General features: G+C 42.6%; 1 protein-coding gene across 3 annotated transcripts in view; it reads left to right on the top strand.

Moving 5' to 3' along the window:
* Positions 1-358: 358 nt before the first annotated feature.
* LOC139413697 (SLIT-ROBO Rho GTPase-activating protein 3-like) overlaps positions 359-23,975 on the top strand; it is a 73,276-nt gene continuing 49,659 nt past the window's right edge. For all 3 annotated transcript variants that reach the window (XM_071161372.1, XM_071161371.1, XM_071161369.1), the window contains exons 1-2: positions 359-794; positions 14,866-15,061. In XM_071161372.1, coding sequence (XP_071017473.1) covers positions 728-794; positions 14,866-15,061 — 263 coding nt within the window. In that variant the 5' untranslated portion in view covers positions 359-727. The remainder of the gene's footprint in view (positions 795-14,865; positions 15,062-23,975) is intronic.

Here is a 23,975-nt window from a genome sequence, read left to right as displayed (position 1 = left end):
GGACATATTCTGAATTGTGGTCCAAAAAGCAGCCTTTCCAGGTCACCAGTGTCTGTGTGCTAACGAGGATGTGCCTCTTTCAATCTCATCATTTTGAAATCTGTCAACTTGTATCAGCAACACTGCTAAATATCTTTGTCAGATTCATGTGCATAACCACTGTAATGTAATTACCCTCTCTGCATGTGTGTGTATGTGAGGGAGTGTGTCTGCATGCATGTGTACGTGAGGGAGAGTGTATGTGTGAGTGAGAGACTGAGAGTGTGTGAGAGGAGGCGAGTGTGGGAGGAGTCTGAGATGACTTTAGCATCCAACTCTTCATGGCTTGCTGCAGCAGACCGAGAACTTGCAGGAAAAAGGGCGGCTGGAAGACGCATTGAAAATCGCACGATGCAGCACTTGCGCATACACCCTGCTTCAAGGCAGTGGTTATATTGAAACATATCATATATTGAACATGCAGTAAATGCACATTTTTTTATTTATTTTTTTACAGACATTCTAAAATGCTATGTTGACGACAGATGGGAGTTATCCTTATTTGTTTTGCAGTTCAAAGTCGGATTGATCGCCTTGCAACCTCAAGTGCAAATTGGGACACCGAAGTTCTTTGAAACGCATGAAGCCCATCCTGCTTTATGCATCTGCCGAAGAGATTTGTAGGCTACGTTGTGGTGTCTTATTAAGGCGAAGTCTACAGGCTTCCATAATTAATTCTTAAAGAATCATGTCATCCCATACGAGGGTCAAGAAGGACAAGGAGATTATTGGGGATTACGAGACTCAAGTGAAAGGTTGGTACATAGAGATCCCATCAAATTACACATGTCTGGGTTGGTATATGCTTGTGTTTTGACGTTCAGGTTAGACTCATTTATTAGCCTAAATGTATCTGGAGGGAGCAGCAGTAGCCAAGAGTAGAATTGCATAACTTGGAATTCGGGAGTGAACGACATTGATGGCATCAACAACATGTTGTTTTTACTTCACCATAAATATAAGCATTTTTTTACGCGCAATTGTCTGTTTTCTGTTGTCGTGTGAATTCCCATGGTCAAGAGGTCCCTGAAGCCAGATAAACATCTATTTTCATCAGATAATAACTCCTATTCAACACCATTTCAGTAAAAGCTCTGCATAATGCACCTTACATATTTGCTAGGTGAGTCGGTCTAGTCTGCCCTACCAAACAAGAGACAACTGCATTTGGTCAAAAATGAGTTATTGAATTTTTAAACATTAAATGCATGCTTTATCTTGTGGACAAATATCCGGCCTCCATTGTGTTGTGTATTGGAGAAAATGGGGGGGTCATGTTCGCAGTAACTGCAAAAAGTTCAGGTGAAACCAAGGGAAAAGGCAGTAACTGCCATCACACACGTCAGTTACTTACTGCCTTTTACCTTGGCTTCACTGAGCTTTGTGCTGCTGTGTCTACGGTTGACCTTGGTATTATTTATTGTTCTTCGTTGATACAAGTATCAAACTATATGACAAGGACAGCTACATACAAATAAATATATTAACACAAGTTTGTTAAAAATAATCGTCATGGAAACGTATTCCAGTGGGTGTACCAAGCAAGAAGGCAGTAACTGCCGTCTAGGGACAAATGTCATGTTAGAGGTCAGGGTCAATATGAATAAAAAATAACAACAGACAACCACATCTCAAATGTTCTGCCTACAATTCAGTTGGCTGGACAATAAAAAAACTTTGAAGTCATTTTTCTCAGTTTCACTCCAGTTACTGCTCTTTTGCTTGGTAGGGCAGTAGTGCATGGACACTTTCCCACGGAATAGTGAACATGCATAACACCACATTATGCAGTAATAACATGGTCCACAATATGTAGGGAACTTTATTGTTAATTTGTCCTTAACAAGGGAGAGAGATAGAAAGTGTGTTTGTGTGGCCCGTTTTTCCTTCATATATAGAATGTAATAGATTATTTTACTTTCAGAGCCGAGGTCATAATTACACCAGCTGGTCTGTTGTAGTAGCCTAGTGTCTCAGAGACTAAAGGTCATGACCTCTGACCTGATCACAGCCTTCTTTGACCTATACAGTGGATCATCATCTTAATGCAGGACCTGGTGAATCCCAAAGTAGCCCCTCGCCACTACCACCTCATTCTGAATGCCCTCCGTGCCACGTGTAGGTGACAACTCCTAGGGGTGACTTAAATAGAGTAACCTCGTATGAACCATCCTGATCACGCATGCTTACATTCTGTTTGCTACACAGATAGCAGAATGTAAGCTTGTGAGATCAGGGTGGTTCTATGGGGCTATCAATAGAGTGGCGAGGGTATTAATGAATAAATCCATCAACTTCGGGACACACTTGTGATGCAATTTAGGTTCCACATTTAAATAATAATGAAATTCTAATGAACAAATCCCCCTTGCCATTTAGGTTTAAGAAGTAAACCTCGGTAACAGTTAAACATTGGAGGTATTTCAATTGTTTTATGTATCAAGCCTCGAAATCAGGCACAAACAAACATACCTGTAGGGTGTCCAATCCAAAACGCATATTTTGAACAATGGGTAAAATAACATGTTAATTGTGTAGATAATCCTTTAAGAAAAACAATGGTCCAAACCTCATGTCTCTATCATAATCTGTTCAATTACCCTTGTAGGATGTTTTACCCATGTAGAATGTTTTACCCATGTAGGATGTTTTACTCATGTAGGATGTTTTACCCATGTAGGATGTTTTACCCATGTAGGATGTTTTACCCATGTAGGATGGCCAAAATTCGGGTGACTAAATCAATGGCCAGAGAAAAAAGTGGTCAAAAATAAAGAACATTGCAGAGCATTATGTCAGCTAGGCTGGATGCTTTGCGAGAATGAAGGCTACCTAACAGGCTCACTTTCCTGTTGAATTCGTCATCTTTCTTCTCAAATCCACAGGATTTTAAACAATATAGAGGTAAAATAGATATTGATTTTGAGACATGACATGTAGTATTTTCACATTTTAGTATACGCTTTTCAATTTAATGTTAAATTCCTGTTCTTTTTATAGGATTTCTCACAAAAACAAGTGTATCTCTGTGAAATGTCAACAGAGCATGGAGCATACTACATTTTGTTTTCAAAGCCTTTTACATTTATTTCAGCTCATGTTATGCCAATTTAGCTTTTTGCAACCAGCAGAAACAACTTTGAAGACGACCACCACAACATGTAAATTCCTCATGTCGCTGCCAGAAAGCTGCATAATCATATGTTTCCCCGCACTTTGGGCAGACTGGGTGGACACCATAGCACATGTAATACTGTATAATTTGGCACACCTCTCAATTCTTTAGTATGAAATTGCGCAAACTCCAAACATATTGCTGTGTGTGTTGGGATAGCACTTCCCTCTGGAACCTGCATCCATGCTGGCTCGGTTGAAGTGGCTATCGAAGGGTCTAGTTAGCCAATACACTCTCGATCATTTTCACTCCCTAAGCTTTGGGACACTTGCTCATATTGCGGAGGTGGAGTGTGAACTCACAAATGGAGGGCCTACGGGAAGTGGGTGATTTGGGATTGAGCCACCATCTTTTCACTTCAGTGTCATTTCAGTAGAATTCATACGATATCCATCTATTCAAAGAAAGAGATGGGATGAGAAGAGATCTTCCAAAGATGTTTTGGGATGACAGTGACCAGGGAGGGCCTTGTTAATCAGTAACATTCTATCATGTTAGGCCCCAGAGTAAGTTAATGCAACGTAAAACATTTTTTTTTACACTCACGAATAGGAAACGTGTTAGTGCTGGAACTATAGAGGGTCTGGCTGGGGAATCTCTCTATCAGCAAATAGCTCAGAAACACCATGAATAATATATGTTGTCAGCATAAATTATGGAACTATGAAAGGGTTTTATTGTCTGACTGCTGCTGCTAAATATGTGAGTGCATCTTAAATGGCACTCTATATCCCTACATAATGCACTACTTTAGGGTGCCATTTGGGACTCCGCCCTTGACTGTAGAAGATAGATGGTGGCTATATCTAATTTGTGGTCTCCTGAGTGGCACAGCGGTCTAAGGCACTGCATCTCAGTGCTAGAGGTGTCACACAGTTAACCCACCCCCTAGGCCATCATTGAAAATAAGAATTTGTTCTTAACTGACTTGCCTAGTTAAATAAAGGTAAAATAATGCACGTACATCTGTATTCCATGACTGTCTGGGACAGTTAACACCCTTCAATGTTATTCATAATGAAAACGTGCTATGACTTACACTGAGACATTATGGTTTAATTGGAATAATGTAGCCTGGTCTTGCCAACTCTGTCTTGCCAACTCCTATTGTGTGTTTGACGTGACAATTACCATAGGAGTTGGGAGCACAAACAAACCTGGGATCAGGCTAGCAACAATGATACCCCCCCCCCCCCGCCCCGTTCCCACCTATACTGCAGCCTGCCACCCACTCTGTGTGCTATGCTTTCACCCTCCCTCTCCCTTCTGCACTTCTGGTTTTATGTCTGCTGCTATGGTAACATCAACAATCAATGTGAAAATCAGCAACAGATTAAGGTGGAATTGAGAGAGAGGAGTAGGTAACTGAGCTGCACTTCCTAACCTCCTGCCAAATGTATGACCACATTAAAGATAAATATTTCTCCACAGACTCACAAATAATTAGAATTTGTGAATTCAACCAAAGAGTGTGTAAAGACATACAGTACTATAGTTATTACTGGTCACCCAAGACAAGCATTCACAGGAAACTGCCTCACTGCCATACTTTGTGCCAAATAATGTTGGAGTGTCAGTCTGTGTTAGGTGTCATGTGATCAGCCACGCTTGGATAACAGTGGAGAGCGAGACAAGCCCAGAGAGATTGGCTCTGGCCCACAATGTAGGCTACCCCTCTGCCTGTTGACTTATTTGCAAATTCAAGCCTGTCTCAAAAGACCGTTTGAAATGTAGCCTACACGTTTTGTGCTTTTGTTGGAAGCAGTAACTCCCCATACGTATCTATAACTGGGCTAATAACTTGCTAACTAGCAAATAACTTGCTAACTAGCAAAGAACATCAACACATGGCAAGCCTAGTGGTTAGAACGTTGGGCCAGTAACTGAACGGTTGCTAGATCGAATCCCTGAGCTGCCAAGGTAAAAATCTGTCATTCTGCCCTTGAACAAGGCAGTTAACCCACTGTTCCTAGGCTCTCATTGTAAATAAGATTTTTTTTCTCAACTGACATGCCTAGTTAAATAAAAATAAAATGTGCACACTGTGCTCTTATCTGAACTGATCTGAAATGCGCATTAACTGAAAGACCGCCAATAAGGCCAATAGAATTCTACTCCGTTGCTCTCTGCCACTGCCTACAACAAAATCACAGACTCAATCTTGCAAAGTTAGATTTGTTTGTTGCATTGAAAAGGGGCTGTTATAATGTTGATTTAATCACTGTCACAAAGCCTGGAGTGGTGGGTGTGGAGTCAAGCTCAGAGAGCAGACGATAATGGGGAAACCGGACTTTATTACGGCCTCCAATATGAACCCCCAAAACAGCAGGCAAATAATCAAAAATTGTCCAACCCAACACAGGGCACAAACAGACAGGAACACTACACGCAACAACCTCGACTAACAGAAAACAAAAACAGACGGGCCTAACAGGCTTAAATAGTCCTGAATCAAAACATAATAAGAGACCGGTGCAACCAATAAGACATAACAAACAGAAAAGGAAAAGGGGATCGGTGGCAGCTAGTAGACCGGCGACGATGAGCGCCGCCCAGGCAGGGGAGCCACCTTCGGTGGGAGTCGTGACAGTACCCCCCCCCCCCCCCCCCGGACGCTCGGCTCCCGCAGCGCGCCGCCACCGGCCTCGAGGGCGACCCAGGGGGCGAGGCGCAGGGCGATCCGGATGGAGGAGGTGAAACTGCCTCAGTAGTGATGGATCCAAGATGTCCCCCACCGGTACCCAGCACCTCTCCTCTGGACTGTACTCCTCCCAGTCCACGAGGTACTGCAGGCCCCTCACCCGGCGTCTCGAGTCCAGAATAGAACGTACAGTGTACGCCGGGGACCCCTCGTTGTCCAGAGGGGGCTGAGGGACCTCCGGCACCTCACCTTCCTGCAGGGGACCAGCCACCACCGGCCTGAGGAGAGACGCATGAAACGAGGGGTTAATACGATAGTAAGAAGGAAGCTGTAACCTTTAAATTGCCCCACACACTGCGACCCCGCTTCCGGCAGGGCAGGCGGAGGGGCAGGTTTCAGGTCGAGAGCCAGACCCAGTCCCCCGGTGCGAAAACGGACGCCTCACTGCGGTGCCGGTCAAAACCCCTCTTCTGCCGTCCATCAGCATGTTTTAGTGATTCCTGGACGGCTCTCCAGGTCTCCTTCGAGCGCTGCACCCACTCCTCCACCGCAGGAGCTTCGGTCTGGCTCTGATGCCATGGGGCCAGGACTGGCTGGTAGCCCAACACGCACTGGAACGGTGACATGTTAGTAGAGGAGTGGCGGAGGGAATTCTGAGCCACCTCTGCCCATGGGACGTACCTCGCACATTCACCAGGCCGGTCCTGGCAATACGACAGCAGAAACCTACCCACATCCTGGTTCACTCTCTCCACCTGCCCAAAACCCGAGGTCAGGCTGTTCGAGACCCCCAGACGTTCCATGAACGCCCTCCAAACTCTGGACGTGAACTGGGGACCCCGATCAGAAACAATGTCCTCAGGCACCCCGCAGTCTGTGAGGCCGTAGGGAGACTGGGCAACGGGATGAGACGGCAGGACTTAGACCGGCGACGACGACCGCCGAGCGCCGCCGAACAGGCAGCCACCTTCGGTGGGAGTCGTGACAATCACAGAAAAAACTTTGATCTATGTAGTGCAAACTAATGGGGTGAACTCAGTGAAGTTAAATATCTTATCTTCTTCTTCATCTATGAAATCATGGCAGTCCAGTGCACGATCGATCATGATCTGCCCAATTCTGTACTACCATGGAAAAAAAATCTAAACTAAATAAATCCCTAACTTCTACCACACCCTCACCCCCAAAAACTCTCCCCAACCCATTAAACTTGATCTATATCATGCTGAAACACTCCACCCTGTTCAGCATGTTAACAACCATTTCAACAGTAACATATGATACTCCCAATATCTCTTTTGCCATCTCCACAATAACCTTCAACCTGGCATTTCTGCTTTCCACAACCCGAGTCATATTGATGACCTTACATTTGACACCACACATTCATGAGCACAAGATTTCTGAACAGGCCTCGAAACCCTGTCAGACCATCAGAAGCACCATCCCCGACAGTAGGTCCACTTCTGTCCATGTAAGCTCCCTCAGTCCGCACTGTAGTTCTACCAATCGTTTTTACGGCCTCTGCATATGATACATCATGAATGGTGCTATACCTCTGAGCCTCTCTAGCCTTTCTCTGTACATGGCATCCACCAAATGCTGCACTGTGTTCTACCCCACAATTACAGCACTTAACCTTCACATTGCTTCCACATTCACCGTAATCATGCACCCCTCCACACTTGGCGCATCTTTTATATCCTTTACACTGATCAGCTACATGTCCCATTATTTGGCATTTAATACACTGCAGTGCAAATGGGACAAATTATTGAACATTTAAACTAAGGAATCCTATCTGTACTTTTCCCGGCACTTTTCACGGCAAGACTTTCTCAAACCTCAGCATCACTGATAAGCGTTCACTTCTTTAACCCTCTTTTCTGCTGGTCAACCTTTTGGCCTCAATTACTTTGCTTCCTTCACATTTTCTTTAATATCATCTATGGACTTAGATATTGGGATTCCAGGGATGACTTCCCTTCAATCTAGCATAAGCACCAGGGACATGGCTTTTAATTTTCTTCCAATTAAGCGTTTCCATTTTCAGAATCTTCTTTTGCTGAGCCCGGCTACTACACAATATTAACAATCTACCATTTCCAATTAACCAAGCTAATTTCACTTCACCTACCTCTTTCTCTACGGCATTAGTTAGTCGGATAAGTGAGGCCTTGTGGTATCATCAAACACTATCACCACTTTCCACTCCAACACATCATTACTCTTGCTTCCTTCCGTGGCCCTCTTCATGCTTTCTTTACTAGACGCTCCACCGCTTTCAATATCATGATCTCTCTTCTTCCTATGTCTTTCCACAACCAACCATTCAGATCCTTGACTCTCATCCTCCAGCTCCATATCATCAGAACTGACCCCCATATTGTTCTGATTCCAGCACAGCTGTTGCTTCACCAACATTTTCTCCATTTCCTCCATTTTGTCCGCGCTACTCGCCGCCATTTCCCGACACTGTGTTCGGTCTGTTAAAATGTGTCAGAACTTTGGTGCCAATCTCTTATGTGTCTCCGCAGCATGGCATTTCTTCTGCGTGGCAGTCCTGGAGGAAGTGGGCTGCCACGCACGTGCACAGTTTAGTGGGAACATTGCTCTGCAGCAGGGTTATTACTAGCCAAAGCTATTTTCACGATAAGCAGACCTCAGGTTTCTGTAGGAGTCTGGACAGGCAGCCGGGTTGGATGGCGACCAGACAGCGGTCAAGATGTTGCAACACAGCAGCTGAGCCCCAGACAGACAGAACAGGACTAGCTACTACAGTAATTGTGGGAAGGAGAAAAGTGCATTACTGTATTACTGTATCTCTAAACAAATCTGCTACTCCCTATTTCAGGTTTTCCCAAACTTGGTGTTGGGGCCCCCGCTGAGTGCACATTTTGGTTTTTGCCCGAACACTAAACAGCTGAATAAAATAATCAAAGCTTTATGATGATGATGAGGTGGTGGTGGGGGGGGGGGGAAATGCAACACTGGACTGACTTAATAGGTGTCTGCAATTATAGTAATGGAAAGACCAATTCAGAGACACTGGTTACAGCCGTGGTGATAGAAATCACTTTCTATTTGGGAAAATACCTCCATATATGTAAGCACATTAGCTACAGGACAACATATCTACACTGTATATATGTACTGTACCTGCTGCACAAGCATCCACATTGCACACCAAAATACATGTAATTATATCCGTACGAATCCAACTGTGTGTGTGGTGAAACAACAGCTGTAAACATCCACCCTCTACTCAGTCCAGAGAACTGACTTGTCTTAAGCAACCAGAGGCTTTCTTTCTGTTTTTTTCTTCTTCATATTTCATTCTGTTTTTAAACTTACCCTCAGGTTTCTGGGAGTAATTCATATTTGGATTCAAATCCTTGTGAAACCCACCAGACCAGAGCTGTAGCCACTCAGCTTTTACTGACGAAAACAAACACTGTTGATCCGTTCCAAATGGCACCCTATAACCCACATAGTGCACTATGTTTGACCAGAGCCCTATGGGCCCTAGCATTTGACAGGCAGACAGGCTTTGTGCACTAATTAATGAAGTTTCACTGACTGTGCCATGGGCTTTGGAACATCTGAGTCATTTTGGCAAAACACATCAGCTACCAATTAGAGATATTAGTCTGAACTCACCATTGAATAAAATAAACATTGCTCCAAACTACCGTGATGCCTGACTTGACTAAATCAGATCACATGTTCTTATTATTCTAAGGTAGAAACAACGAGCCCTACATTACATTACATTACACTTTCCTACAATAATGCAACTGTTAGGGCCTTGTGGTTGTATTTATTTATTGAACCTATATTTAACTAAGTCAGGTAAGAACTAATTCTTATCTACAATGACGGCCTACCAAAAGGTAGAAGGCCTCCTGCGTGGACGGGGGCCTGGGATTAAAAAAAAAAAAAAAAAAATACAATAAATATAGTACAAAACACACATCACAACAATAGAGACACAACACTACATAATGAGAGACCTAAGACAACAACATAACAAGGCAGCAACACGTGACAACACGGCATGGTAGAAACACAACATGACAACAACATGGTAGCAACACAACATGGTAGCAGCACAAAAACATGGTACAGACAGTATTGGGCTAAGTCAACAGCACTAAGGTCAAGAAGGTAGAGACAACAATACATCATGCAAAGCAGCCACAACTGTCAGTAAGAGTGTCCATGATTGAGTTTTTGAATGAAGAGATTGAGATGAAGCTGTTCAGTGTAAGTGTTTGTTGCAGCTCGTTTCAGTCGCTAGCTGCAGCGAACTGAAAAGAGGAGCGACCCAGGGATGTGTGTGCTTTGGGGACCTTTAACAGAATGTGACTGGCAGAACGGGTGTTGTATGTGGAGAATGAGGGCTGCAGTAGATATCTCAGATAGAGGGGAGTGAGGTCTAAGAGGGTTTTATAAATAAGCATCAACCAGTGGGTCTTGCAGAATAGTATTGTAGGATAGTATTTTGCTATGTTATACATTTACAATTGACATTTTAGTAACATTTAGCAGACACTCTTATCTAGAGCTACTTACAGTTAGTGCATCTAGTGTGGTTCATGTGTGTTTCACAGTTCTCACCTGTGCATACACACACTCTACACACACGCAGCTCTGTAAAATCATGTCCACACATCATCCAACTAATACTGTAAAACAAAACAAAAACAAGAAATTCTGCATGTATGCAGGGAAACATCATGAGGCTATTATCTTTATCACACTGATCACATTATAATATCAACCAGTCATTTGATCTTCACATGGAGTACATCCCAAATGGCACCCTATGGTCCATAGTGCACTACTTTTGACCAGAGCCCTATGTAGGGAATAGGATGCCATTTGGGATATATACATAGATTACATGATTTGATTTTCCACTAATTTATCATAAATTGCCCCCAAAACAGATAAAATAGTTGATAGGTAGGGAAAGTATTACGGCTACATAATAAGAAAAAAGCATGCTGTTTGATACTCTATTTTTACACAGTAGGGTTGCGAGGCTGCCTGACACTTTGTTACTGCTCCTTTCAGCAGCAGATACAGGCTATTAATTGTCTATTGAGAGACTCTGGCTGTTGTCCAAATGTAATGCTGTACCTTTGAGCAGAGCCCTGGTCAAACATAGTGCACTACATAGGGAAAAGGGTGCCATTTGAGACACAGGCACAGAAAGTTGCCCTTGTCCCAACCCATGACTGTATATATGAATGGACAAAGCCATCGATCATGTGACACCATTCATTCCTATGTGAAGACTTAATTGAAGCCAAATTAAGTAGATTAAGATGGCGTTTAATGGACACATAACATGCGCAGTTTGAACTACTCTAGGAAGTGTCTCATTGAGTACCTCAAGTTGAAGGCTGACCGGGGTACTGCAGGCTGCCTTTAGCAACTAAATTAACCTTACAACTCCTTCAGTTCAAGGACATTCATCTGGTGTATTAGAACCAAAAATTGGTACAATGATTGTCTTCTTTTTTTATATACACAAAGAGATTTCCATTCACTATAATGGGGGATCATGTTTTCTGCTAACAACGCCTGAAGTACCGCGGTCGGCCTTAAACTTCAGTGGCTTCAATGAGAGCGGGCAGTCATTCTCCCCTGGTCCTAGCACAATATGCTAATAAATAGAAGGGCTGCTGGGTGGGAACAGAACACAGAACATACTGGAACACAGAAGAGAAACTCTGGCCACACCAGTGGAGATGCCTCCAGGGTCCTGTATCCAGGCAACTAGGCAGCCATGGAGACCATGTGGATACATTTCCAACAAGGCGGCTGAGAGAGTGAGGGCACACACTTTTGCTCACACACACACACACACACACACACACACACACACACACACTTTATTCATCAATACAAAAACGCCATTGAGAAGTAAACAAAAGTGCCTTTCATATGCAGGGGGGCAGAAGAATCTGGTTCATTGATATATTTCTACAGACTTCCTGTCTGTTTGCTGAGTAGTGCATGATGAGAAAAAGGCTGCCATGCTGGAGACTTGGAGTGGCTCAGTCATGATCTCCATATTTTTGGACAGGTTCTCACCACCACATTATGGGAATACTGCATTGGACCATTTGTTCATCTTCAGAATCTAAAATGTAGAATACAGATTGTATTGTTTTTGTTTTGTTTTACAGTATTAGTTGGATGATGTGTGGACATGATTTTACAGAGCTGCGTGTGTGTAGAGTGTCTGTATGCATGTGCGTCTTTGTCCATCTGTCTGTGTCCACATGCATATGTGTGTGCGTCTTTGTGTGTCTGTTTGAGTGTGTGTTTGACTGCTCATAGCTGCAGTAGCAGCCTACATGTGAGATGCATGTCTGCTGATTTAGGCAGATAGGATGGAGAATGGAATGTAGGTCAGGCCTCTGAGATCTACACATTGTGCTGCGAGGGACCACAAAAAAAGAGTTGTCATTGTCATGGATCCCTCTGGAACTTTCATTGCGCACACCTGGTCCCTATTCCCAATGATTGTATTTGTATATATGTTCCCTTTGTTCACCATGGTGCTGTTGATTATTGTTACAATGTCCATTGGTGCGTGTGAGTACCTGTGCTGTGTGTTTTGGTTTGCGTGCCCTTGTGGATTGCGCAGATGATTACGGGTCTCGTCCCGTGTGTTAATCATTGTGCGTGTGTGTTATTTATTCGAGGTTCTCCTCGCTCTTTTGTTTGGGTTTCAACCCTGTGTTTTTGTTACGTGTTTGTTTGGTCTTCATCTCCGTGTCTTTACACGGCACGCCAGAATTTGGGGTATAATAAAAAAACGTATTATTCCTGCGCCTGTCTCCCGAATCTCTTCATACCAACGTGACAGTCATCATAAAAAAGTACACATTCTTTGAATTAAAATATGCGTTCTGTGATTTCTATTTATGAGGTTTGGAAACTCACTGCTCCAATTAATAGCCTAACAATGGAAAAAATGCAAAGAGTTTTTACCTAAAATTACATAGAATGTAAAAACCCTTGCAGTCTGACGTCACATTTTTTGGGGGCAGGCTGTCTTAAGTGTTTTTTGGGGCCACCTATGTCCAAACAGTAAAATAATGTTTTCTTAAAATGTAATTAAATATTAAAAAAATAAGGGGTTTTGGTAAAACGTTTTTAGTGTACATCTAAATGACTAAAACCAGATGTGAAGTATGTAGAAAAGATAATGGACCTATATATTTCTCAATAATATCATATTTGAGAACTGATAATCACAAAAATAATAGCTTGACTCTCAGGGAGAATCTAAAATCCCCCAAATGATGCATTCAGGAGTATTTTTGTCATGGCATGGGGCCCCAATTGATTTTGTTATAATGTTTGAGTCACTCAGATATCATAAGCCTTGGCAAGATGTGTATAATTGCAGTACATTTGCTTTAAAACCACACATTGTTCTCTCAGCCACATGGCAAAATGTGTAGAATATATAGACCCAATAACGTAAAAACCCTTGCAGTCTCACATCGATATTAAAAATAATCATATATTTAAGCAGCATATAGAGATCAAACTCCTTCAATACACTATAATATGTTTGAAGAAGTTACCAAAAGGAATATTAATACATTTTTGTAAGTAACCATGGTTATGTAGTTACTGAATGCCTGTATCTCCAAAGCGCCGGTGTCAGCATAGTGACTTACAGTGGCTTGAGTCCTATTAGGTCTGCTCTCTTGCTTTCTCTCTCTGCTGGCTGCAGGCTCTGGCCTGAGCTGGACAGCAACTTGGCTACAGTATTCTACAGCAATCATGGCGAGCCCAGCACAAAACAGCATAGGCCGTGACACCCCAGCCGGGAGCATAGAACAATCGCCGTTCGCGGAGGACCACAAGATCAAACCCACAGACACACAGACACACCTATTCCCCGTCTAGGTCTAAAAAGGGCCTAAAATGGCCACTTTCATCATTTTGTTATAGTTTGTGATACAAATGTCAAAAATCCTTCCTACCAATGAAGTTTCTATGTTAGAATTACCTGAACAATTTTTTATTTATTTTAAATGTGTACCTTTATTTAACTAGGCAAGTCAGTTAAGAACAAATTCTTATTTACAATGACGGCCTAGGTGGGTTAACTGCCTGTTCAGGGGCAGAACGACAGATTTGTACCTTGTCAGCTCGGGGGTTTGAACTTGCAACCTTCTGGTTACTAGTCCAACGCTAACCACTAGGCTACCCTGCCGCCTCAGCTTTTCTTGCTCGCTCTTTCTTTCCCAACAATAAGCAGTAATCCAATTCAGCAGTACTCAAAAATGCAATCTGAGATCCCAAAAATAATTTGGGGCTACGCTGGCATGGAATTGCCCATATTTGATATTACCATTCAAAAGTATGGATTTGACTTTAAATTTTTTTCTAAGGTATTATCTTAGTTGTACTGGGAAACTTTATGTAAAGTGACATTTTAAGTCATTATGTGAATGTGTAAATAAAATACCATAGACATTAGGTAAGCGGTAAATTGTAACTGACCCACAATTACTAATTTGAGTCTAATCTGAATCTTGAGAAAGTACAGCAATAATTATTGTCATCAACTATACCAATCACAAGACCTCTTCTTACTGATTAAAAGGATATATGATTAGATATAGTAAATGGGGAATGTTCTACAGGTCAATTAAAAAAAAAAAAAAAAGAGGTGGCAAGAATATTCACTTTAGGCCTTGAAAAACTAAAACAACAAATAATTGATGGGTACTCCTACACTAAAACTTCTAACCAAGCATTAGCAAATTGAATAACAGCTTTCTATGTGGTTTCTAATTTGAGTTATTTAGCTATTACTACTGACCCTGTGTTACTTTTAGCCCTCGTCTCCCCTACCATTATTTTTGTGAAATGTATAATTTACCTCCTGCATGCCTGCCCTTACAAGACACTTTTACCTTTTCACACTGCCCCTCTTTGAATCTGTCCTTTCCTCCTTTCTAATTGGCAGAGATCCGTAACCAATTGGTGGAGCAGTTCCGTTGTCTTGAACAGCAGTCGGAATCCCGGCTACAGCTGCTGCAGGACCTGCAGGACTTCTTCCGCCGCAAGGCCGAGCTGCAGCTGGAGTACTCTAGAGGCCTGGACAAACTGGCTGAGCGCTTCTCCGCCAAGATACGCTCCTCCAGGGAACACCAGCACTTTAAGTGGGTACTGTCGAGTGTGTGAATGTGTGAAGGCTTCTCTCTGTCTGGTAACCCTGTAATTGTGTTGTTGATGTATATTAGGACTGTATGATGAACAGCAATTATATATTTTATACTGATAGAAAGGGAGGTGTGTGTACTGTCTGTCTGGTAATCCTATCTTCTTGTATTAGTCTAAAGAGGGAGAGAGGGGGAGAGGGAGAGAGAAAGAGAGAGAGAGAGGGAGAGAGAAAGAGAGAGAGAGGGAGAGAGAAAGAGAGAGAGAGAGAACAGGATAGCCAAGAAAGCTTGTGGCTTCAGACCACTAGAAACTATTGTGCCTTTCCCATCTAGGTCAAACTCATTATCTTCTCCTTCTCTTTTTATGTGTCTTGATGTCATCCCCTGCTTATTTACACACATTCCCTACTATAAAACACAGTATCATATGGGCAATTCTAATTACAAATTGTGCGGTTGGTGCAGTCATTACCAAATTTTGTATCTGCACTGTTCTTATAGCAAAGGTTTTTTTGCTAAATGTTCTCTGTACCTTGTGCTTAGAGTTGTATGGTTTGTTAGACTTTGAAATCAATGTATTTTGTTTGGCATACATTTTAAAGTCTGAGTCTCAGTGTAATTCCATTAGAATGAAAAACAATGGAAAAATGCAGTAGAACTGGCTTCGAGGTCCAGAGTTGAGTTTGAGGGCTATATAGTTTCAAGCTTCATTTTTATTGTCACGTGCCTAAGTACTGTGAAAAGCTTTTCTTGCTCGCTCTTTCCCAACAATAAGCAGTACTTCAATTCAGCAGTACTTAAAAATGCATATAAAAAAGGTCAAAAACACACGAGAAATAGAAATAAGGAGAGCACGAGAATGTAGGTAAGCTACAGTTGAAGTCGGAAGTTGACATACACTTAGGTTGGAGTCATTAAAACTCGTTTTTCAACCACTCCACAAATGTCTTGTTAACAAACTATAGTTTTGGCAAGTCGGTTAGGACATCTACTTTGTAATTTTTCCAACAATTGTTTACAGACATATTATTTCACTTATAATTCACTCTATCAAAATTCCAGTGGGTCAGAAGTTTACACACTAAGTTGACTGTGCCTTTAAACAGCTTGGAAAATTCCAGAAATGTCTTGGCTTTAGAAGCTTCTGAGAGGCTAATTGACATCATTTGAGTCAATTGGAGGTGTACCTGTGGATGTATTTCAAGGCCTACCTTCAAACTCAGTGCCTCTTTGCTTGACATCATGGGAAAATCAAAAGTCTGATTTATCCTTGGGAGCAATTTCCAAACACCTGAAGGTACCACGTTCATCTGTACAAACAACGGTACGCAAGTATTAACACCATGGGACCACATAGCCGTCATACCGCTCAGGAAGGAGACGCATTCTCTCTCCTAGAGATGAACGTACTTTGGTGCGAAAAGTGCAAATCAATCCCAGAACAACAGCAAAGGACCTTGTGAAGATGCTGGAGGAAACAGGTGCAAAAGTATCTATATCCACAGTAAAACGACATAACCTGAAAGGCCACTCAGCAAGGAAGATGCCACTGCTCCAAAACTGCCATAAAAAAAGACAAACTACAGTTTGCAACTGCACATAGGGACAAAATCATACTTTTTGGAGAAATGTCCTCTGGTCTGATGAAACAAAAATAGAACTGTTTGGCCATAATTACTATCGTTATGTTTGGAGGAAATAGGGGGTGGCTTGCAAGCCGAAGAACACCATCCCAACCGTGAAGCACGGGGGTGGCAGCATCATGTTGAGGTCGTGCTTTGCTGCAGGAGGGACTGGTGCACTTCACAAATGGCATCATGAGGCAGGAAAATTATGTAGATATATTGAAGCATTATCTCAAGTAGAGGTCGACCGATTAATCGGAATGGCCGATTTATTAGGGCCGATTTCAAGTTTTCATAACAATCGGAAATCGGTAATTATGGACGCCGATTTTTTAAAATTTAATCTTTAATTGAATCTTTATTTAACTAGGCAAGTCAGTTAAGAACCGTCATTGAAAATAAGAACACATTCTTATTTTCAATGACGGCCTAGGAACGGTGGGTTAACTGCCTTGTTCAGGGGCAGAATGACAGATTTTTACCTTGTCAGCTCAGGGATTCAATCTTGCAACCTTACGGTTAACTAGTCCAACGCTCTAACCACCTGCCTCTCGAGGAGCCTGCCTGTTACGCGAATGCAGTAAGAAGCCAAGGTAAGTTGCTAGGTAGCATTAAACTTAATCAATCATAATCACTAGTTATAACTACACATGGTTGAGGATATTACTAGTTTATCTCGCATGTCCTGCGTTGCATATAATCGATGCAATGCGCATTCATGAAAAAGGACTGTCGTTGCTCCAATGTGTACCTAACCATAAACACCAATGCCAAATCACCAAACACCAACACCAAATCAATACACAGAAGTATATATTGTTAAACCTGCATATTTGGCTAAAAGAAATCCAGGTTAGCAGGCAATATTAACCAGGTGAAATTGTGTCACTTCTCTTGTGTTCATTGCACGCAGAGTCAGGGTATATGCAACAGTTTGGGCCGCATGGCTCATTGCGAACTAATTTGCCAGAATTTTACGTAATTATGACATAACATTGAAGGTTGTGCAATGTAACAGGAATATTTAGACTTATGGATGCCACCCGTTAGATAAAATACGTAACGGTTCCGTATTTCACTGAAAGAATAAACGTCTTGTTTTCGAGATGATAGTTTCCGGATTCGACCATATTAATGACCTAAGGCTCACATTTATGTGTGTTATTATGTTATAATTAAGTCTATGATTTGATGGAGCAGTCTGACTGAGCGATGGTAGGCACTAGCAGGCTCATAAGCATTCATTTAAACAGCACTTTTGTGAGTTTTGCCAGCAGTTCTGCTGTTTATGACTTCAAGCCTATCAATTCCCAAGATTAGGCTGGTGTAACGATGTGATGTGAAATGGCTAGTTAGCGTGGTGCGCGCTAATAGTGTTTCAAACGTCACTCACTATGAGACTTGGAGTAGTTGTTCCCCTTGCTCTGCATGGGTAACGCTGCTTCGAGGGTGGCTGTTGTCGTTGTGTTCCTGGTTCAAGCCCAGGTAGGAGCAAGGAGAGGTACGGAAGTTATACTAAAGTGCTTATAAGAACATCCAATAGTCAAAGGTATATGAAATACAAATGGTATAGAGAGAAATAGTCCTATAATTCCTATAATAACTACAACCTAAAACTTCTTACCTGGGAATATTGAAGACTCATGTTAAAAGGAACCACCAGCGTTCATATGTTCTCATGTTCTGAGTACGGAACTTAAACGTTAGCTTTCTTACATGGCACATATTGCACTTTTACTTTCTTCTCCAACACTTTGTTTTTGCATTATTTAAACCAAATTGAACAATTTTCATTATTTATTTGAGGCTAAATTGATTTTATTTATGTATTATATTAAGTTAAAATAAGTGTTCATTCAATATTGTTGTAATTGTCATTATTACAAATACATTTAAAAAAATTGTCCGATTAATCGGTCAGGAAGTTAAAGCTTGGTCGCAAATGGGTCTTCCAAATGGACAATGACCCCAACCATTCTTCCAAAGTTGTGGCAAAATGGCTTAAGAACAACAAAGTCAAGTTATTGGAGTGGCCATCACAATGCCCTGACCTCAATCCCATATAAAATGTGTGGGCAGAACTGAAAAAGCGTCTGCGAGCAAGGAGGCCTACAAACCTGACTAGGTTACACAAGCTCTGTCAGGAGGAATGGGCCAAAATTCACCCAAATTATTGTAGGAAGCTTGTGTAAACATCTCACCCACTGGGAATGTGATGAACTAAATAAAATGACATTTCACATTCTTAAAATAAAGTGGTGATCCTAACTGATCTAAGACAGGGAATGTTTACTAGGAATAAATGTCAGGAATTGTGAAAAACGGATTTAAATGTACAGTGGGGCAAAAAGGTATTTAGTCAGCCACCAATTGTGCAAATTTCTCCCACTTAAAAAGATGAGAGAGGCCTGCAATAAAATTTTATTCATAGGTACACTTCAACTATGACGGGCAAAATGAGAAAAAACAATCCAGAAAATCACATTGTAGGATTTTTAATGAATTTATTTGCAAATTATGGTGGAAAATAAGTATTTGGTCACCTACAAACAAGCAAGATTTCTGGCTCTCACAGACCTGTAACTTCCTCCACTCGTTACCTGTATTAATGGCACCTGTTTGAACTTGTTATCAGTATAAAAGACACCTGTCCACAACCTCAAACAGTCACACTCCAAACTCCACTATGGCCAAGACCAAAGAGCTGTCAAAGGACACCAGAAACAAAATTGTAGACCTGCACCAGGCTGAGAAGACTGAATCTGCAATAGGTAAGCAGCTTGGTTTGAAGAAATCAACTGTGGGAGCAATTATTAGGAAATGGAAGACATACAAGACCACTGATAATCTCCCTCGATCTGGGGCAAGATCTCACCCCGTGGGGTCAAAATGATCACAAGAACGGTGAGCAAAAATCCCAGAACCACACGGGGGGACCTAGTGAATGACCTGCAGAGAGCTGGGACCAAAGTAACAAAGCCTACCATCAGTAACACACTACGCCGCCAGGGACTCAAATCCTGCAGTGCCAGACGTGTCCCCCTGCTTAAGCCAGTACATGTCCAGGCCCGTCTGAAGTTTGCTAGAGAGCATTTGGATCATCCAGAAGAAGATTGGGACAATGTCATATGGTCAGATGAAACCAAAATAGAACATGTTGGTAAAAACTCAACTCGTCAAGGACAAAGAATGCTGAGTTGCATCCAAATAACACCATACCTACTGTGAAGCATGGGGGTGGAAACATCATGCTTTGGGGCTGTTTTTCTGCAAAGGGACCAGGACGACTGATACGTGTAAAGGAAAGAATGAATGGGGCCATGTATTGTGAGATTTTGAGTGAAACGTGGATGGGTCTTTCTGCATGACAATGATCCCAAACACACTGCCCGGGCAACGAAGGAGTGGCTTCGTAAGAAGCATTTCAAGGTCCTGGAGTGGCCTAGCCAGTCTCCAGATCTCAACCCCATAGAAAATCTTTGGAGGGAGTTGAAAGTCTGTGTTGCCCAGCAACAGCCCCAAAACATCACTGCTCTAGAGGAGATATGCATGAAGGAATGGGCCAAAATACCAGCAACAATGTGTGAAAACCTTGTGAAGACTTACAGAAAACGTTTGACCTCTGTCATTGCCAACAAAGGGTATATAACAAAGTATTGAAAGAAACTTTTGTTATTGACCAAATACTTATTTTCCACCATAATTTGCAAATAAATTCATTAAAAATCCTACAATGTTATTTTCTGGATTTTTTTTCCTCATTTTGTCTGTCATAGTGGAAATGTACCTATGATGAAAATTACAGGCCTCTCTCATCTTTTTAAGTGGGAGAACTTGCACAATTGGTGGCTGACTAAATACTTTTTTGCCCCACTGTATTTGGCTATGGTGTATGTAAACTTCCGACTTCAACTGTATATACAGAGTCAGTTCCAGGGATAGTGCCAATATCATATTTACAATGTGCACTGATACTGGAGTGGAAGGGTTAGATATGTATATGAGTAAGGTGACTAGGCATCAGGATATATGATAAACAAAGTAGAAGCAGCGTACTCTAAATGATGATTGTATATGTGTGTGTATAGAGTGTGTGTGTGTTGGAGTGTGAGTGTGCATAGAGTGAGTGTGCAGAGTCAGTGTAATAATTCAAATCTAATAGAAGGGTCAGCTCAGATCGTCCATGTAGCCATTTTGTTAGCTATTTAACAGTCTTATGGCTTGGGGATAGAAGCTGTTAAGGAGCCTGTTGGTGTCAGACATGTTGCTTCAGCACTGCTTGAAGCGGAGAATAGTCTGGCTTGTGTGGCATGAGTCTTCAACAATTTTCTTGGCTTTCCTCTGTCACCGTCTGATAAAGAGGTCCTGGATGGCAGGAAGCTCTGGTGTACTGGGCTGCCTGCACCACCCTCTGTAGTTCCATGCGATCGAGGGCAGTGGGTTGCCCTACCAAGCAGTGATGCAGCCAGTCAAGATGCTATCAACAGTGCAGCTGTAGAACTTTTTGAGGATTGACATTGACTGGTGGGGACAGAGCATTTGGGAGCAGTTATATAAATAAAATCCTAAGTGTGTGTGTTTGTGTGTGTGTCAGCTCTGGAAGAAAGAATCTCAACATTACAGCGGTAAAAGCGAGGTGGGGTACAGCATAGGGGAAAGATGTGGGTATCCACCAGCCACTGTGACCAAACAGGGCATTTCCCACCTTGGCCGTGCGTGGCCACACAGTCGTGGGTAACCTGGAGTATAGGACAGGACTAAGCACACACCCCTGTGGGGCCCCCATGTTGAGGGTCAGCGTGGCAGAGTTCCCAGTTGCAGAGGAAGGTGTTTAGTCCCAGGGTCCTTAGCTTGATGATGAGTTTGGAGGGGACTTTGATGTTGAATGCTGAGCTGAAGTCAATGACTAGCATTCTCACAGATGTACAGTATTCCTCTTATCTAGGTGGGTGAGGGCACTGTGGAGTGCAGTTGAGATTGTGTCATCTATGGGTCTGTTGCAGCGATGATGGAGTTGATGTCTGCCATAGCCAGCCTTTCAAAGCACTTCATTGTGGCAGGTAACCTTAGGAGAGTTTGAAAACGACCGTGAATATGCATGCCAGCTGTTCTGCGCATGCTCTTAGCACACACGGCCTTACAAGTGTTGACCGGATTAAAAACCTTTCTCACGTCGGCCTCGGAGAGCAAGATCAGCGAGGCATCATTGGGCAGATCACAGTTGGGTCTTCCTTTTGTATTCCATAATGGACTGCCACATGCGATGGGCGGCGGAGCCTGTGTAATAGGATTCCACCTTGTTCCTTTATTGTCTTTTTGCTTGTTTGATGGCTCTGTGGAGGTCATAGCGGAACTTCTTGTACTTGGGTGTGTCCTCAGCCATAACCTCAATGTTGGCTGCAATAGCCCTGTGTGCTGTAGCTCTGTCCTTTAGCTTATCGCTAACCTCTGTTTTAGTCCAGGGCTTATGATTGATTCACTGTTGGGACAACATCGGTGATACATTTCCTAATGAAGCCGGTGGCGGGGGTGGTCAGCTCGTCAATGCTATCCGCAGAGTCCGGGAACATATTCCAGTCAGCACTAGCAAAGCAGTCTTCTAGCGTAGCCTCTGATTCGGAGGACCATTTCTCAATGGAGAGCGTCATGGGTGCTTCCTGTTTGAGCTTTTGCTTGTAGGAAGCAGGAGTATATAGTCATGAACTGATTTGCCGAAGGGGGGACGAGAGAGGGCCTTGTGTGCTTGCTTGTGGGTTGATTAACAATAACAATTAACAATTGACTAAAAATCCGCGATTTGGAGGTCATCCATATTATCATCAAGAGACTGTACATTAGCCAATAGAATGTAGGGAAGAGGTGGCCAATTTTCCCTTTGCCTGAATCTCACCAGGGCTCCCCTCTCCTGGCTCTTTTTCACCTGCTTTTCCTCTTGGATAGCCTGAAAATAGCGTTAGAATTACAGATGGGTCGAAAAATGAAGCTGCAATTTAGGTGATTATCTGCCGATCTTATGTTCAAAAGTTCTTGTCGATCATAAGAAATCATAGCTGAGACATTTTGTGCAAAAAAAAGTAAATATAAACATCAAAATAGCAAAGTCCGGTTTGAGCTCGCAAGATGGCAGCCATACAGTAACATGCTGACCAGACCGGACACGTTGCGTGCGCGAGCGTCGCAAAATAAACGTAGAAATCCATGTTATTCAATTATTGCACACACACTGCTTGCGCGCGCCAACAAGCGTCTGCGATGCCAAGGGCTAAAATAGAACTCCGTTCTATTTCTGACGCAGATCGCGCTGCAAGTCCCGCCTCTCCCATTGGTTTATAGACGCAGGTACCCATGTGCCAAATATATGCACGATGGCGCACGCGCGCAGCCGGTTTGGGTTCTGTGTAAGGAGCCACCTTCTTTGCTGCTTCACTGAGCTAACAAAGCCTGTAGTGCCTTTCACATGAAGCTCTAACAAGCTGTCCTTTTGGTTGACATACTCCTCAGACTAAGCTGTCCTTCGCAATGGCAGCATCTCAAATGGCACCCTATGATATTGACATACCTGTACTTCTCAAGACTAAGATGTAATTTATATTGACATACCCCTCAAGACTAATTTTAAAAAGTAGATCTTCCAAGAGGGGTCAACAGGGGTCATACCGTATTCACTCACATATTGTCGATTATTACAGTTAAATCATCAAATACAGTATAGTGTGTAGTGCAGTGCTATTAGCAAGGAATACTCAATCAGTAGTATCATTTCAATGAGTATAGTCACAGTATAACCTAACGTAGCACGTGTAAAATAAGTTGTATTTCTTTCTTTCTGGTCCTGACGAGAGAACAAAAAATTATTCTGCACTGTTGAACCAATCCAATAAATGTGGAGGAGGAGTTAAGATGGAGTGTCGCTTTATTAACATCCAAAAGCGGAAACCTCGTCACGGACTCCCTTTCCAATTCCCTTGAAAACTGGATGCATTGACCCCGCAGAGGGTGGCCACAGTACAGTAAGTGCAGACGTGAACTTGGCCAAGCTATTCTTACACACACTTGCACTTGATCTGACTATGTATCCCCATCCTCTTTCTCTCTCTCTCTCTCTCTCTCTCTCTCTCTCTCTCTCTCTCTCTCTCTCTCTCTCTCTCGCTCTCTCTCTCTCTCTCTCTCTCAGTTTCTCCCTCCTCACATTAAATGGTCATCATTCTTTTTTCTGACTTTCACAGACAGATTGAGAACTCACTGAGTGCTGCACTCACTTGGCTGTTTGAATCGCCACATTTAATAAT

Source organism: Oncorhynchus clarkii, chromosome 7 (assembly GCF_045791955.1).
Source record: "Oncorhynchus clarkii lewisi isolate Uvic-CL-2024 chromosome 7, UVic_Ocla_1.0, whole genome shotgun sequence".
NCBI lineage: Eukaryota > Metazoa > Chordata > Actinopteri > Salmoniformes > Salmonidae > Oncorhynchus > Oncorhynchus clarkii.
Note: the sequence above shows the minus strand (reverse complement) of the source record. Positions and strands in the feature narration are given on the sequence as shown.